The sequence below is a fragment of the Mercenaria mercenaria genome, chromosome 16 (assembly GCF_021730395.1).
Source record: "Mercenaria mercenaria strain notata chromosome 16, MADL_Memer_1, whole genome shotgun sequence".
Classification (NCBI taxonomy): Eukaryota; Metazoa; Mollusca; class Bivalvia; order Venerida; family Veneridae; genus Mercenaria; species Mercenaria mercenaria.
The window spans coordinates 20,869,736-20,888,951 of record NC_069376.1 but is presented as its reverse complement, the minus strand read 5'-3'; the positions used below and the strand labels follow the sequence as shown (position 1 = coordinate 20,888,951).

The following is a 19,216-nucleotide window of genomic DNA, read 5'->3' as shown; positions in this document are numbered from 1 at the left end:
TTTGATTTGACCTGGTGACCTAGCTTTTGACCCCAGATGACCCAATATCAAAATCGTCCTAGATTTTATTAAGATTAACATTCTGACCAATATTCATTAAAATTGGGCCAAAATTGTGACCTCTAGTGTGTCAACAAGCTTTTCCTTTGATTTGAACTGGTGACTAGTTTTTGACCCCAGATGACCAAATTTTATTGAGGGTAACATTCTGACTAAATTTCATTAAGATTGGGCCAAAATTGTGACCTCTAGAGTATTAACAAGCTTTTCCTATAATTTGAACTGGTGACCTAGTTTTTGACCCCAGATGACTCAATATCGAACTCGTCCAAGATTTTATTAAGAGTAACATTCTAACCAAGTTTCATTACGATCGGGCCAAAATTGTGACCTCTGGAGTGTTAACAAGCTTTTCCTTTGATTTGACCTGGTGACCTAGTTTTGAACCCAGATGACCCAATATCGAACTCGTCCAAGATTGTATTGAGGGTAACATTCTGACCAAGCTTCATTAAGATTGGGCCAAAATTGTGACCTCTAGAGTGTTAACAGTCAAATTGTTGACGACGGACGACTGACGGACGGACGAAGACGGACGACGGACACAGGGTGATCACAAAAGCTCACCTTTGAGCACTTCGTGCTCAGATGAGCTAAAAAAAGGAAATTAAAAACAAATGTCTGGTTCTGGTAAGGATCGTTCTCCCGACCTCTTGATTGCAGAGCGAACACGACGACCATTAGGCCACAGTAGTATGGAAGGGAATCTCCGCCAGGACATGCATGCTGCTAAATGACATTGCTATGTTATTTACTTACCTAGGTGTTCTGCAACATTGCAACCGCATTTTAGGGAATTTCCGCCAGGACATGCATGCTGCTAAATGACAAATGCATGTTGCCTTGTGTTATTCGTTTTAAACTAAATGCAACATCCATGCGTCTTTGTGTTACCTTCCACCCGTTAGTGGCACATACCTTGCATCTTTCGTCACTGCATGTATGTAAAACGCATATTCTTGCATGTAAATGGCAAATGCATCCATTCTGTTGCATATTAAAATGTTTATGTGAACAAGTTCTAAGTGTTTTGTACGTTTTACTTTCTGAAATTGATTAAATCGTTCCTACATTATATAAAACTAACACATGCATGTTAACATTTAGTTGTTGCCCGTTGTTTTTTGTTTTTGATATATAGGTCGCTGCTGTAGACCTTTTCTACGTAGGTCCCTACTTTAAATTCATGGATTCTTAGTACTGCAATGATTGAAGTTTATGCAAGGCGAAAAACAGTGCTAAGTAAGCATTAAGCAGCACGAAATTAATCAAATGCGACTTTAACATTTGTAATATGAAATTCGTAGAAAGCTAGGAACCAGAATTTCCGGCAGTTTCCGTAAAATCAGTGAACCATGAACGGTGTTTTAGTAAAAAAAAGTACTCATAATTTCCAGCTGTCCAGGGACGTAATTTCCACCGAAAACAACACAAGTATACACGGGTAAGTTTAGACTCTCTCACCGTTTAACCCACGGAAACTATGGAAGGGAATCTCCGCCAGGACATGCATGCTACTAAATGACATTGCTATGTTATTTACTTACATATGCGTTCTGCAACATTGCAACTGCAGTTTAGTTTCTTACATTTGCCTTACAAGAAATTCATCTTTAATGCTTCTTAATGCTAAGAAAACAGTCCTTTCATGAATATCGGTTATTCTTGCATGTAATTGACAAGTGCGTTCAACCTTTTTGTTTGCTTAATGTATACACATGCTATTACAAACTGTGTTCTGTGTTTTCTTACGCGTATTTGACGTTGTTGCTACTGAATGTAACGAGCTATTAACAACGTTTGACTTGTGAATATTCCAAAATTTTCATAACTTGATTGTTACTGCTTTTTGGATTTAACATTAGTGATGTTTGCAACCACTTGGTTCTTGTTGATATTACAGCTTCCCGGCAACAATTATATACTAAAACACATGGCTTTAATAAATATTTAAACTTGCAGTATAAAAAAATTTAAGCACGGTAGTGCATTACAACATTACGGGAGACCACTCTCGACAGCAAATTCACGTGTTCGGTAGTTTCCGTGGGTTTTAAACGGGGGGAGAGAGTCTAAACTTACCCGTGTATACTTGTGTGTTTTCGGTGGAAATTACGTCCTGGACAGCTGGAATTATGAGTAACTTTTTACTAAAACACCGTTCATGGTTCACTGATTTTACGGAAACTGCCGGGAAAATTTTGGTTCCCAGCTTTCTACGAATTTCATATTACAAATGTTAAAGTCGCATTTGATTAACTTCGTGCTGCTTAGTGCTTACTTAGCACTGTTTTCGCCTTGCATAAATTTCAATCATTGCAGTACTAAGAATCCATGAATTTAAAGTTGGGACCTACGTAGAAAAGGTCTACAACAGGGACCTATATATCAAAAACAAAAAACAACGGGCAACAACTAAATGTTAACATGCATGTGTTAGTTTTATATAATGTAGGAACGATTTAATCAATTTCAGAAAGTAAAACGTACAAAACACTTAGAACTTGTTCATATAAACATTTTAATATGCAACAGAATGGATGCATTTGCCATTTACATGCAAGAATATGCGTTTTACATACATGCAGTGACGAAAGATGCAAGGTATGTGCCACCAACGGGTGGAAGGTAACACAAAGACGCATGGATGTTGCATTTAGTTTAAAACGAATAACACAAGGCAACATGCATTTGTCATTTAGCAGCATGCTTGTCCTGACGGAAATTCCCTGCAATGTTGCAGAACGCATAATTCGACGCCCCAGAATTAGAAGGGCGTAAGTGGAAAATCATAGTTTTCGGCAAAATGAAAAACACTGTCTATGACAGATACGCCCTTCTGATTCTAAGGGCGTAAGTGGACTTTTCTGGTACAACAATTAAGTGTAGATACGCCCTTCTATTACTGGGATTCTGAAAAACTTTTCACTTACGCCCTTTTATTATTGGTGAATTTGGTCAATAGCAGTTTGTGACAAATTTTGTCTTTTACAGAATTATGCCCCTTGGTGTGTAGTTTCAAAAAATGTATGATTCATAAAAGGGTGTAACTAACACTTACGCCCTTCTTATTCTGGGGCGTCGAGTAAGTAAATAACATTGCAGTATCATTTAGCAGCATGTATATCCTGGCGGAGATTCCCTTCCATACAGTAGAACTATGACGTCATACTTTACAAACATAATTTTTATCTTTATATAAACAATTTTTTCCACGTAGAAAATTTATTAGCGCTAATTCGCTCATTTACATCTTTATTCAATGTTCAAAGCAGTAAGCGAGACGCTTTTGTCATCCGTAAACAGCAAGCGTCTACTGACTCCGATAATTAATCCGAACAACACCGAAACGTACCACGGATTTTCAATTCGATAGTCTACACGATATTCATTTTCTTTTTCACACGTCTAACCGAAATGCGACGCTGTCGGCGCCGCGAATGCTATAAGTTTTTCTTATAAAGTGACATGCATGCAAATGGGTTATGATAACATTACCGTCAGACTTTAGACATCGGCACTCACGATTATAAGCGATCCCCGATAGATGCCGTCCCTATTTGAACAAGGCAGTCTGAAAGACAGCTAAATCCCCCGCCACTGCTATGGTTAGTGAAAGGGTAAACCTTTGATTTTAGCTGTGACCTTGACCTTAAACTGACATGGCTGACTCATGAATTCTGCACAACGTCTTGATGAGGTGATCATTTGACCAAAGTTTCATGAAAATCCTTCAAGGGGTTTAGGAGATATAGAGCTGAAACATTTGACCTTCAGTTGTGACCTTGACCTTGAGTTGACATAGCTGACTCATGAGTTCTTGATGAGGTGATCATTTGACCCAAGTTTGATGAAAATCCTTCAAGGGGTTAAGGAGATACAGAGTGGACACCAAATGGAAGGCTCAAACCTTCGACCCTTAGTTGTGACCTTGACCTTGAGCTGGCATAGTTGACTCATAATTTCTGCATATCGTTCTGATGAGGTAATCATTTGACCCAAGTTTTATAAAATTCCTTCAAGGGGTTTAGGAGATATAGAGCGGACACGAAATGGAAGGCTAAAACCTTTGACCCTAAGTTGTGACCTTGACCTTGAGCCGACATGGCTGACTCATAAAGTTCTGCACATCGCTTTGATGAGGTGATCGTTTGACCCAAGTTTGATAAAAATCCTGCAAGGGGTTTAGGAGATATAGAGTGGACACAAAATGGAAGGCTCAAACCTTTGACCCTAAGTTGTGACCTTGACCTTGAGCCGGCATGACTGACTCATGGGTTCTGCACATCGTCTTGATGAGGTGATCATTTGACCTAAGTTTTATAAATTTCCTTCAAGGGGTTTAAGAGATATAGAGCGGACACAAAATGGAAGGCTCAAACCTTTGACCCTAAGTTGTGACCTTGACCTTGAGCCGGCATGGCTGACTCATAAGTTCTGCACATCGTCTTGATGAGGTGATCATTTGACCCAAGTTTTATAAAATTCCTTCAAGGGGTTTAGGAGATATAGAGCGGACACAAAATGGCAGGCTCAAACCTTTGACCTTGAGTTGTGACCTTGACCTTGAACCGACAAGGTTGATTCATGGGTTCTGCACATCGTCTTGATGAGGTGATCATTTGACCCAAGTTTCATGAAAATCCTTCCAGGGGTTTAGGAGATATGGACCGGACACGATTTTGTTACGGACGGAAGGACGGAAGGACGGACGCAGACCATTCCTATAATCCCTCCGCCACGGCGGGGGATTAACAAATGTGGAAGAGAACATTATATGAATGCTACACCTAAGGATTCATGAAGATCCATCAAGTGGTTCACGAGAAGAAATCTTTTCGATGTTTGTTTTCTACTATTTTTAGCTCTAACGGCTCCTAAAAGGGATCAAGCCGAACCACTTGAACAAATTTGAGAGAATAGCTTGCTAGGATGCTACATCCCAAGTTTGGTGTAATTCTGATCTGTATTTGAGATGTCAATGTAAATTGTGAGCAATGAACGCCGGACCATTTACCTATAATAATAGCTCACCCCGAACCTTCGGTTCAGGTGAACTAGAAATGTAAATAACATACAAGATGTCAAGAGAAGTCCACATATTGGATGATGTGGGTTACAGCTGTGACACGTGCAGCAAAGTGATAATGTAGCAACCAGCAATGCTATAAGTCCAAGTCCAAGCCCTACAGACATCAAACCTTGGGTGGCCTTGAACCAGTCTGAAAATATATAAAGTAATAATAATAAACAAGAGGGCCATGAAGGCCCTGTATCGCTCACCTGACCCATTGACCTAAAGATCATCAAGATTAACATTCTGACCAAGTTTCATTAAGATATGGGTATAAATGTGGCCTCTAAAGTGTTAAATAGCTTTTTCTTCGATTTGATCCAGTGACCTAGTTTTTGACCAGACATGACCCAGATTCGAACTTGACCTAAATATCACCAAGATTAACATTCTGACTAAGTTTCGTGAAGATACAGTCATAAATGTGGCCTCTTAGAGTGTTAACAAGCTTTTCCTTTGATTTGACCTAGTGACCTAGTTTTTTACTCCACCTGACCCAGATTTGAACTTGACTTTCTGACCATGTTTCATTAAGATATGGTCATAAGTGTGGCCTCTACAGTGTAAACTAGCTTTTCCTTTGATTTGACCTGGTGATCTAGTTTTTAATCCTACATGACCCAGATTCAAACTGTACCTTGAGATCATCAAGATTAACATTCTGACCAGGTTTCACGAAGACATAGTCATAAATCTGGCCTCTACAGTGTTAACAAGCTTTTCCTTTGATTTGATCTGGTGACCTAGTTTTTAACCCTGGATGACCCAATATCGAACTCGTCCGAGACTTAATTGAGTGTAATATTCTGACCAAGTTTCATTACGATTGGGCCCAAAATTGTGACCTCTAGAGTGTTAACAAGCTTTTCCTTTGATTTGACCTGGTTTTTGACCCCAGATGACCCAATATCGAACTCGTCCAAGATTTTATTGAAGGTAAGATTCTGACCAAGTTTCATTAAGATTGGGCCAAAAATGTGACCTCTAGAGTGTTAACAAGCTTTTCCTTTGATTTGACCTGGTTTTTGACCCCAGATGACCCAATATCGAACTTGTCCAAGATTTTATTGAAAGTAAGATTCTGACCAAGTTTCATTAAGATTGGGCCGAAAATGTGACCTCTATAGAGTGTTAACAAGCTTTTCCTTCGATTTGACCTGGTGACCTAGTTTCTTACCCCAGATGACCCAATATCGAACTCGTCCAAGATTTTATCCAGGGTAACATTCTGACCAAGTTTCATTAAGATTGGGCCAAAACTGTGACATCTAGAGTGTTAACAAGCTTTTCCTTTGACTTGACCTGGTGACCTAGTTTTTGACCCCAGATGACCCAATATCGAACTCGTCCAAAATTTTATTGAGGGTAACATTCAGACCAAGTTTCATTAAGTTTGGGCCAAAATTGTGACCTCTAGAGTGTTAACAGTCAAATTATTGACGACGGACGACTGACGACGGACGGACGACTGACGGACGACGGACACAGGGCGATCACTAAAGCTCACCTTTGAGCACTTCGTGCACAGGTGAGCTAAAAAATGAGCTCGCCGCAAAAGATAACACAAGAGCTTTCCATAAGACTATTCGACAACTTCTTCGTCAAAAACGGGAAATAACTTGACAAGACTCATATAACTGAGTTATTTGATTATGATTTATAAAAATCATGTAGTTCAGTTAGATAGTTAGTTGTACGAAAAACTGGAACAAAATTTTCTACGTAAAAAAAGGGGGATATTCAAGAGTTATCTAACTTGTTTTTTCAGTAGGTCTGATAACCAGTTGTGTGAAGTTTCAGTTAAATACATATAATTGCTACTAGGATACAGTGTGATAGTTATTTTTACGCAAAATTTTAACCGAATTTTCTTAGACGAAAAAGAGGCGTTAATTAAATACAATCAATATTGATATGATTTGGTTATTTCAGTAGGCTCTATGACTACGAAGCCTTTTGCAAAGTTTCACTACATTTGATGGTTACCAAGATATGAACTCGCATGCAAAATTTTAACCAAGATGTGACGCCGACGCTGGCGCTCGGGTGTGTAGAATAGTTCTCAATATCCTTCGAATAGTTGAGCTAAAATAATCAAAAGCCTGAAGGGCCTGAGTGTCGACTACTGACTGATGTAGGAATGGGATTGTTGTTATTACTTTTAGCGGTGTTGCGACATTTAACGGTGCCACATACTGTAGTAGAAGGGATTACGTTAAAGTGTCCAAGGGCATAAAGCTGCAGAATGTTGAAGTACATTATGAAGGACTATTCATGAGTATATGAAGGGTATTAACTCGGTGAAAACGTGTGGACAATGCAGACATAAAGATGGACTGTTGAGTGATCATAATAGATCAACATGAGCAGCCTGTGCTCACGTGATCTAACAAACACTATATTCGTGCAGAATAAATATTGACTCTATTTTAGTAACATTTTTCTCTGTTATTTGACATGCACGTATCGATATATAACTAACCATTTTGTCCCTAGACAAGCAAGAGCAAACATTTTCACTAGTTTTGCTGTGTATAAAGAAGATAATGTGAATACGTTTTGTATCACCTGGCTTAGTAACCGAATTTTCCACTCCTTCCTGGTGACTCAGTATTGAATCTACCTTAAAACTGATTAAAGTCAATATTCAAAGTAAGTTAAATCAAGACTGCAAAAAAAAAAACCAAAAAAAAAAACCAATAGTTTGATAAACAAAAGTGTATGGCAGATATTCTACTCGAAATTAAAGATGCTACAGACCAAGCCTTGTAACAAGAGGACCATGATGGTCCTGAATCGCTCACCTTTTCCCACATGACCCAGTTTTGAGTATGAAGTCGTTTTATCTATTATTTGACATAGTGACCTAGTTTTTGAGCTCATGTGACCCAGTTTTGAACTTGACCTAGATATTTTCAAGATAAAAATTCTGACCAATTTTCATGAAGATCCATTGAAAAATATGGTCTCTAGAGAGGTCACAAGGTTTTTCTATTATTTGACCTATTGACCTAGTTTTCGAAGGTACGTGACCCAGTTTCGAACTTGACCTAGATATCATCAAGGTGAACATTCTCACTAATTTTCATGAAGATCTGATGAAAAATATGGCCTCTAGAGAGGTCACAAGGTTTTTCTATTTTTATACCTACTGGCCTAGTTTTTGATCGCACGCGACCCAGTTTCGAAACTGACCTAGATATCATCAAGGTGAACATTCAGATCAATTTTCATGAAGATCCATTGAAAAATATGGCCTCTAGAGAGGTTAAAAGATTTTTCTAATTTTAGATCTACTGACCTAGTTTTTGACCGCAGTTCACCCAGTTTCAAACTTGACCTAGATATCATCAAGATGAACATTCGGACCAACTTTCATACAGATCCCATGAAAAGTGTGGCCTCTAGAGAGGTCACAAGGTTTTTTTATTATTTGACCTACTGACCTAGTTTTTTAAGGCACGTAACCCAGTTTCAAATTTGACCTAGATATGATCAAGATAAACATTCAGACCAACTTTCATACAGATCCCATGAAAAATATGGCCTCTAGAGAGGTCACAACCTTTTTTCATTATTTGACCTACTGACCTACTTTTTGATGGCACGTGACCCACTTTCGAACTTGACCTAGATATCATCAAGCTGAACATTCTGACCAATTTTTATGGAGATCCATTTACAAGTATGGCCTCTAGAGAGGTCACAAGGTTTTTTCTATTTTTAGACCTACTGGCCTAGTTTTTGACCGCACATGACCCTGTTTCAAACTTGATCTAGATATCATCAAGATGAACATTCAGACCAACTTTCATACAGATTCCATGAAAAATATGGCCTTTAGAGAGGTCACAATGTTTTTCTATTATTTGACCTACTGACCTAGTTTTTGAAGGCACGTGACCCACTTTCGAACTCAACCTAGGTATCATCAAGATGAACATTCAGACCAACTTTCATACAGATCCCATGGAAAATATGGCCTCTAGAGAGGTCACAAGGTTTTTCTATTATTTGACCTACTGACCTAGTTTTGGACGGTACGTGACCCAGTTTCGAACTTGACCTAGATATCATCAAGGTGAATGTTCTGGCCAATTTTCATGAAGATCTTTTGAAATATATGGCCTCTAGAGAGATCACAAGGTTTTTCTATTTTTAGACCTACTGACCTAGTTTTTGACCGCACCTGACCCAGTTTCGAACTTGACCTAGATATCATTAAGGTGAACATTCTGACCAATTTTCATGAAGATTTCATGAAATATATGGCCTCTAGAGAGGTCACAAGGTTTTTCTATTTTTAGATCTACTGACCTAGTTTTTAACGGCACGTGACCCAGTTTCGAACTTGACCTAGATATCATCAAGATGAACATTCTGACCAACTTTCATAAAGATCCCATGAAAAATGTGCAAAAGTTTTCGGACGGACGGACGGACAAACGCACGCACGCACGCACGAAGCGACGGACGGACGACGGACGCCGCGCGATCACAAAAGCTCACCTTGTCACTTTGTGACAGGTGAGCTAAAAATTCATCAAGAAATTCATGAAAAGAATCCGCTTAAAGATTTCTTCTATTTTCACTTTTAACGGCCCTAAATAGTTTAAGCGAATCATTTGAATAAATGTAAAAGAAGACCTTTTAAGGATGCAACGGACCAAGTTTGGTGAGGATCATAGAAGTAGTTCATGAGAAGTTGTTAACAGTTTATTTTCTAATTTTAGCTCTGACTCTCCTTAAATTCAATCAAAATTATCAATTTGAAAATAATTTGGAGAAGACCTTATGAGGATGCTACATACCAAATTTGGTAACAATCCATGAAGCGATTTATGAGAAAAAATAGTTTAACGTCTTTTCTATTTTTAGCTCTAGCGGAAAGTGAAATCATTTGACCAAATCTGAGCGTTTACCTTACAGGGATGCCACAGACAATTAAAGTGATGATCTATCAAGCGGTTTATGAGCGATGATCTATCAAGCGGTTTATGAGCAATTATGAGCGATGATCTATCAAGCGGTTTATGAGCGATGATCTATCAAGCGGTTTATGAGCGATGGTTTATGAGCGATGATCTATCAAGCGGTTTATGAGCGATGATCTATCTAGCGGTTTATGAGCCATGATCTAGCAAGCGGTTTATGAGCGATGATCTATCAAGTGGTTTATGAGAAGAGGTCGTTTAAACGTTATTTTATTCTCAGCTCTGGCGGCCCCGATATGGAAAGCTATATTTTCTAACAATACTTATTAGACTAGGTTTAAATAGCCAACAGAAGTTTTATCCTCAGAATAAAGTTAACATAACTGTAAAAATCAGAGCTCTCAGTTATTTTAAAGACCCCCCACGACCTAGTGACCTACTTTTTTCTCCCACATGAACTTCGTGAAAATCATTTCTTGTAATACTGGTATACAGTTACATTACATGATGACAGGTGGACTATTAGACCTTTCTAACGTAAACGTAATTACGAAACGGAATACTGAATTTGTAAAAATTTTGGCTAATTTGTGGTCTAGGGGAGACAATTTCATTCAATAGTAATGCAAAAGTATCTCCCTTACACCATTATTTGAAAATAATATTTACGAATTCAGTATTCCGTTTCCGATTTACGTTTACGTTAGAAAGGTCTATTTAGGCCGTTCCTGAATTGATATGTTTTCACACTTTTATATACAAACATATTCAGGCAATAGCTTTTCAGTATAGGTTTAAAAACAAAGATAAACTAGAAAATGCTTTTGTAAAAAAGCGCATGTCTCCCCCAATGCAAAGTCCTATAGGCAAGAAGTCAATAGGGGTCAGGAGCGAAAGTCAAAGAGACACTGATGGTTGGCTGCAATAGGGATCATCTACTTGGCATGTCCAATCATCCCGCTAAATTTCAACACTCTTGGCCTAGTGGTTCTCAAGTCACTGTTCAGGCTTCTGTGACCTTGACCTTTGATCAAGTGACCTCAAAATAAATAGGGGTCATCTACTCTGCATGTCCAATAATCCTATTAAGTTTCAACATTGTAGATCAAGTGGTTCTCAAGTTATTTCCAAAAAATGATTTTACATGAACAGGCCACTGTGACCTTGACCTTTAATAGACTGATCCCAAAATCAATAGGGGTCATCTTCTCTGCATGTTTAATCATCCTATGAAGTTTCAACATTCTGAGTCAAGTGGTTCTCAAGTTATTGATCGGAACTGGCTATCAATGTTCAGGCCCCTGTGACCTTGACCTTTAACGGAGTGACCCCAAAAACAGTAGGGATCATTTACTCTGCATGACCAATCATCCTATGAAGTTTCAACATTCTTGGTCGAGAGGTTCTCAAGTTATTGATTGGAAATGGTTTTCCATGTTTAGGCCCCTTTGGCCTTGATCTTAAACAGAGTGACCCTAAAATCGTTAGGGGTCATCTACTCTGCATGACCAATCATCCTATTAAGTTTCATCATTCTGGGTCAAGTGGTTCTCTAGTTATTGATCGGAAATGGTTTTCCATGTTCAGGCCCCTGTGACCTTGACCTTTGAAGAGTGACCCCAAAATCAATAGGGGTCATTTACTCTTCATGACCAATCATCCTATGAAGTTTCAACATTCTGGGTCAAGTGGTTCTCAAGTTACTGACCGAAAATGGTTTTCAATGTTAGGGCCCCTGTGACCTTGACCTTTAATGGAGTGACCCCAAAATCGATAGGGGTCATCTACTTTGCATGTACAATCATCCTATGAAGTTTCAACATTCTGGGTCAAGTGGTTCTCTAGTTATTGATCGGAAATGGTTTTCCATGTTCAGGCCCCTGTGACCTTGACCTTTGATGGAGTGACCCCAAAATCAATAGGGGTCATCTACTCTTTATGACTAATCACCCTATGAAGTTTCAACATTCTGGGTCAAGTGGTTCTCTAGTTATTGATCGGAAATGGTTTTCAATATTCGGGCCCTGTGACCTAGACCTTTGACGGAGTGACCCCAAAAACAATAGGGGTCGTCTACTCCAGCAGCCCTACAACCCTATGAAGTTTGTAGGTTCTAGGTAAAATGGTGCTCCAGTTATTGCTCGGAAATGAAGTGTGACGTACGGACGGACGGACAGGGCAAAAACAACATGTCTCCTGGGGGAGACATAATAACTATCTTACTCTGTAGAAACAAAGTTTGATCTAAACTCAACTTAATATATCAAATACTGTTCTTAATGCTACATTCATTTAATACAATGTTTAGACATTAAATACATTGTCTTGGCCTAATATATGTCACAGTAATTTTGGTAGTAGAAATTTCGACTTAGAGTGCGGACAAGTGTGTACAGAGCGATTTTCGGTAATTCAAGTCGGACAAGTGTGTACAGAGCGATTTTTGGTAAGTCAAGGGCCATAATTCTGAAGTGCCTTGAGCGATTTGGCTCGTTTTCGAACCTGGTCGAGGACGTATTGGTAAACACATTTTGTTGGGTTTCGAGAAGATCGGTTGAGAACTGTTCTAGTTACAGCGCGGACAAGAGTAAAAAAAGGCCAATTTTCGGTGATTCAAGGGCCATAATTCTGAAGTGCCTAAGGCGATTTGGCTCGTTATCGAACTTGGCTGAGGACTTATTGGTAAACACATTTTGTTAAAGTTTGGTGAAGATCGGATGAGAACTGTTCAACTTAGTGCGGACAAGATTTGCGACAGACACACACACACACACACACACACACACACACACACACACGGACTCACACACACACACAGAGACAGCAGTAAATCAATATATCTCCAACACCAATATGTTGTTGGAGACATAATTACCATCACGGAAATACAAAAAATACAGTTATTTTGTGGCGCGTCTTTAATATTCTCGCATGCCAGACAGGACTTCCCGTGATTTTGTCGCCCGGGTGTAAGATGACTCAAGTGCTGTAATTTATGAATGAATACGTTAATTCATTCGCTACTATAATCAAATAGTACTTAAAAGAAACAAGAGGGTCATGACCCTGGATCGCTCACCATGTGACTGGTTTGACCAATCAGTTGTCTATACAAATTAAGGTGAACTTTGATATTTTCCTAAAATAAACACCTGTAGAAAGAAATATCAAATTTAGCAGAAAACATTTTATAATTCAACCAGAGGGTGATGAGTTTCACAGCTTAAACATGTTTATTTGGGGCTATGGTGATGATTTAACAATTTTGGTAGAGGGTCACCAGGGACAGATTGTGGGAAATCGTTCTGAAAATCGAAAAGTTTCAAACAAGGTAACTTTAAAAGTGTCCTCTATATACATAAAAGCCCAGCAGAAACTGGCCATAGCTTTTAGTATCCTTAGTACAACTTCACCTAATGAACATTAAAAGAAATTATATAAAAATGTAACTGCAATTTTGGCATGTTAGAATGTTTACTTTTAAGTGTGTCTCAGCTAAATATCATAATTTCCTAATAAGTACTATTTTCAGAAAGAAGTTTTAATCTTAATTGCCCAGTAGATTTCAACAGTTACTGAAAGAATACATTTACACGTGAATAACAATATCTGCCCTGTATATCTTATAAACTCCACTTTTGTTATTCAAGATGTTTTATCCTATAAATATATACTGAAATATGTTCATATCTGAAAAATAACATGCAAGAAATATTTAATTTCTCACATACATTTTCATTTTCACTTTCCAAATTAAATATCTTGATCCTGAGATAACACCTTCTTTTGATAAGTATGTACAACTGTTCAAATTATTTTATGACACTGTATAATCACTGTACATTTTCGTCATAATCAATTTGAAACCTATAGAAACTGATCTTTTATCTACCTTGATAATCTGAAAGTAGCCTCCTAACAGTTTAAACATAATATATATTATTTTACTGCTCCTTTTTTATAACATATACAATAATATATATGCATATACAATTAATGATATTAAAAGTAGCAAAAGGGTTGAACCACGAGTTCTAACAACATCAGCAAACGTTTCTCCCCAACAGTATTTCACAATAGTTGTATAGCAGATGGACGGTTACATACCAAAACAAGGCGATAATAACAAGTGAATGAAGTATTGCCATACAATACAAAGTCCCCTACTGGAAGGCACCTAATTTTCTCTACTGCAGTATAACATAATGAACTGATATCTGTCAATGATGTATAAACAATATTGTACTACATATACAATATGTTATAACAACACACTTGGATTAAAATGTGCATATATAAAAACCCACAGTTGTTTTCATATTGAATTTTTTTTGGCTGATTATAAAAATGTTATCATGTAAGTTATTTATAGTAACAACAAAGGGAAATTAATCTTTAAAAAAAAAAAATAATAATAATAACATAAGTCCACAAGAAACTCTTTACCAGGTAGAGATAGGTAGGTCAAAATACACCTAAAAATTGGATGTAACATGCATGCTGTACCACAGAAAAGTGGTCTCGATTTTTCTCTACCGCCAGTAATAAAAAAGTTACAATAAAATCTATTTATAGTAACAACAAAGGGATGTAATTCTAAAAAACAAGGGTGCCTCATGGTGGTGAACATTTGGTCCAAGTTACATCAAAATCCCTCCATGCATGAAGAAGAAATGTTCCGTACAAAGTCATTCTTGAATTTGACCTTTGACCTCTAAATATGACCTTGACCTTAGACCTAGGGACCTGGTTCTTGCGCATGACATGTTGTCTCATCCAGGGGAATATTTGTGCCAACTGATATCTAAATCCTGCTTTGCATGACAAAGTAATAGACCGGACAGGAAAAAAATCCTCTTGACCTTTGATCTCAAAGTGTGACCTTGACCTTTAAGCTAGGGTACTGGGTGTCGTCTCATCATGGGAAACATTTGTGCCAAGTAATATTAAAATCCCTTCATGGATGGCAGAGTTATGGACAGGACAGGAAAAAAACTCTGTTGATCTTTAACCCCCCATTGTGACCTTGACCTTTGAGCTAGGGGTCCGGAATTTGCGCATGACACGTCATCTCATCATGGGGAACACTTGTGCTAAGTGATATTAAAATCCCTTAATGAATGTCAGAGTTATGGACCGGACACGAAACAGACCCTGTTTATGCTATGTTAACATTTGACTGCTAAGTGTGACCTTGACCTTTGAGCTAGGGGTCTGAAAGTTGTGCATGACACATCGTCTTATTATGAGGTACATTTGTGCCAAGTAATATTAAAATCCCTTCATAGATGGGAGAGTTATGGACCGGACTGGAAAAAAGCCTTGTTGACCTTTGACCTCCAATTGTGACCTTGACCTTTAAGCTAGGGGTCCAGGTTTTGCGCATGACACGTCGTCTGCTCATGGGGAACATTTGTGCCCAGTAATATTAAGATCTCTTCATGGATGGGAGAGTTATGGACCGAACAGGAAAAAAGCCCTGTTGACCTTTGACCTCCAACTGTGACCTTGACCTTTGAGCTAGGGGTCCGGGATTTGCGCATGACACATCATCTCATCATGGGGAACATTTGTGCCAAGTAATACTAAAATCCCTTCAAGGATGGGAGAGTTGTGGACCGGACAGGAAAAAAGCCCTGCTGACCTTTGACTTCCAATTTTGACCTTGACCTTTGAGCTAGGGGTCAGGGTTTTGCGCATGCGACGTCGTCTCATCATGGGGAACACTTGTGCCAAGTAATATTAAAATCCCTTCATGGATGACAGAGTTATGGACCGGACACGAAATTGCGGACGGACGGAATGACGGAATGACAGAATGACGGAATGACGGAAAAGTGCATTCCTATAGTCCCCGAAACTGGTTTTCAACCAGTAGGGGACTAATAAACAGATCAATTGCCATTTTTAAAAAGAGAATTTAAGATAATAAGGAAAAAAAGCCTTTAAGTGTTTCCAATAAAGTTTAAGTTGCTGGAGGAGACTGCAAGAGAACTATCATCCGCAAAAATGAGGTTATCTGCTATGTCATTTACGTATACTAAAAAGAATAAGGGCCAAGGACCGATCCTTGGGGAACCCCAGCTGTTTGAATATGTTGATTTTACAAAATCCTTTTGACTCCGATTAGAGAGCTAGTTGTTTATCCATTGCAAAGGTTTGCCATTAATCCCATATTGACGTAATTTATAAATTAAACCATCATGCCAAACTCTGTCAAATGCTTTAGAAATATCGCAACACACCATACACGTGGATTGTCTTTTATCAAAAGCTTGACATATTTGATGATATATATCTATGAACTGGTGAACAGTGGAATAACCGGGTAAACTGCCGGAATGTTTAGGGTAAATAAGATTATTAAAGTGCAAATGATTATAAACATGTTTAAAAATAATTCTTTCCATTACATTCCTTACACAACTTATCAAGGAAATAGGTCTGTAATTAACTGGAATATTTTTACTACCTTTTTAAATAATGGCATAACAACTGCTGATTTCCAAGTATCGAGATAAATTGTTTCTACCAAAGATCTATTAAATAAGATACATAGAGGTACACATACAGTTAATTTCGTTTCTTTTAGCATTCTGTGACTAATGTCGTCTAGTCCGCTTGCTTTATTTGTCATTAATGAGGTCAGAATATCAATAATTTCTTGCTCATGTATATTTAAATTTTCTAAGGTAACATTGCTTTTTTGTACGAAATTGGGAAGAGTAGATTGTGAATTATCAATGGTGGAGATTGAGACAAAGTAGTCGTTCAAACAGTTTGCTTTTTCTAAATCAGTAAAATAAAATGATTTAAATTATTATTACCATTTTCCGCAGAGAGCGGAGGAATATATTCGCAACCTTTATTTTCCTTTAGTAGTAGTTTAACCGTTTTCCAGTATTGTCTAGGATTATTGGAATTTAAGTAAGCAATAGAAAACTCTAAGTTATTATAAAATATTTCCTTCGCGTGCTTTTTTAAATTACTAACTTTGTTTCTTAATCGTTTGGCCAATCAGATGGCTTATACGAAATTTTTAGCCAATCTCTTTTACGAGGTGGCCGGACGTTTTAGCCACGGACGTTTTGGCCTGGGTGTTCTGGCCTATGATGTTTTGGCCTTGGATGTTTTTGCCAAGCAAATTTTCTGAATAGGACGTTTCGGCCAAAAATAAACTGTGGTCCAATAACATGCAAAATATGGTCTAGAGATTATTCTAAAGAATGTTATAGCATAATTGATAATAAAACCAACTCAAGTTATTTTATTTTTATTTTTAATGCGAAATATCGCGCTTTTGAAAGGCGACAATGTGACACGACACTACGATATTATTGTGCCGTGTGGCATTGTCGCGATGTCGCGTCACATTGTCGTGCCGCATTGTCGCGATGTCGTGTCGCATTGTCGTGCGTCGACCTCAAAGCGCAACGGACGACATAGTCCAAACAGGATTCCGTAATGTTCAGCTGATCTTCATTTATGTCTCCAAGAAGTAAGATATTCCGACATAATTCAAATACCTTTTCAGGGCACAAAGTTAGTTTATTCCAGTAATCATTATTACAATTCGGCGGACAATACGTGGTACAGACTAAGTATTTTTCGTGCGGACCTCTGATTTCTACCCATATAGATTCATCTAGATAATTTTCAACTTCCCATAGCCTTGTTAATAATAATTTGTCCGACACATACAATAACATACCACTCGAATAAGCTCTGCAATCTTTTCAGTAAATATTACTGAAACCATTGAGTGTTATAGATGCATGTATCGGTGACATTGTTACTTAAATGAGTTTCTGTAAAACAAAGAATATCGTATTCTAGTCAATGGTCGGAAATAAAATTTACTCTATTTCTTAAGCTTCTAATATTTTGATGAAATATAGAGATACAACTTTGCTCAGCGTTATTACTTTCTGGGCCAGGATTCAATATCCCCGGACAAGACAATTCCCATAAGAATGAAAATAAGTAAATGTTGTGTTAATTCATGAACTTCGATCGACTGAGAATGTGCCACGTGATGATAACGTATGATTTGTGCACTGAAAGGTTTGTATTCAAAAAAATAAAATCCGGTATTATCGTCATCGTAAATAGACTTGCGAGAATATGGTATCCATTAGACTGAGAAACATAAAGCATTTTGTTACAAACCGAAGGAACAGTGGTGCTCAAATAAAGTTCTAACAATGTATATGTAGAATGACCCCGTCTTTAAAACTCCCTTTGTCGCATTTTAAAAAAGTCCTATTGCTGCTCGGTATGAATTTAAACATTTGGATACAAAATCAGAACAAACTGAATCAGACCGAGCAGCAACATAGACCTGTACAAAAACAATAACTCGCACCCACTGAAGTACAACAACATAGACCTGTACAAAACAATAACTCGCACCCACTGAAGTACAACAACATAGACCTGTACAAAATCAATAACTCGCACCCACTGAAGTACAACAACATAGACCTGTACAAAAACAATAACTCGCACCCACTGAAGTACAACAACATAGACCTGTACAAAAACAATAACTCGCACCCACTGAAGTACAAAAACATAGACCTGTACAAAAACAACTCGCACCCACTGAAGTACAACTGTAAGAATCTGAACTCGGAAAAACAAACAAAAACAAGAGGACCATGATGGTCCTGAATCGCTCACCTGTTCCCACATGACCCAGTTTTGAGTATGACGTACTTTTTTCTATTATTTGACATAGTTACCTAGTTTTTGAGCTCATGTGACCCAGTTTTGAATCTGATCTAGATATCATCAAGATAAAAATTCTGACCAATTTACATGAAGATCCATTGAAAAATATGGCCTCTAGAGAGGTCACAAGGTTTTTCTATTATTTGACCTATTGACCTCGTTTTCAACAGTACGTGACCCTGTTTTTGAACTTGACCTAGATATCATCAAGGTGAACATTCTCACTAATTTTCATGAAGATCTCATGAAAAATATGGCCTCTAGAGAGGTCACAAGGTTTTTCTATTTTTATACCTACTGGCCTAGTTTTTGACCGCATGTGACCCAGTTTCGAAACTGACCTAGACACCATCAAGGTGAACATTTAGACCATTTTCATGAAGATCTACTGAAAAATATGGCCTCTAGAGAGGTC

General features: G+C 37.9%; 1 protein-coding gene across 3 annotated transcripts in view; it reads right to left on the bottom strand.

The window, feature by feature from the left end:
- Positions 1–19,216, bottom strand: part of LOC123540114 (transmembrane protein 47-like) — a 69,119-nt gene that overhangs the window by 8,470 nt on the left and 41,433 nt on the right. For all 3 annotated transcript variants that reach the window (XM_053526333.1, XM_053526334.1, XM_053526332.1), the window contains exon 2: positions 5,139–5,282. In XM_053526333.1, coding sequence (XP_053382308.1) covers positions 5,139–5,282 — 144 coding nt within the window. The remainder of the gene's footprint in view (positions 1–5,138; positions 5,283–19,216) is intronic.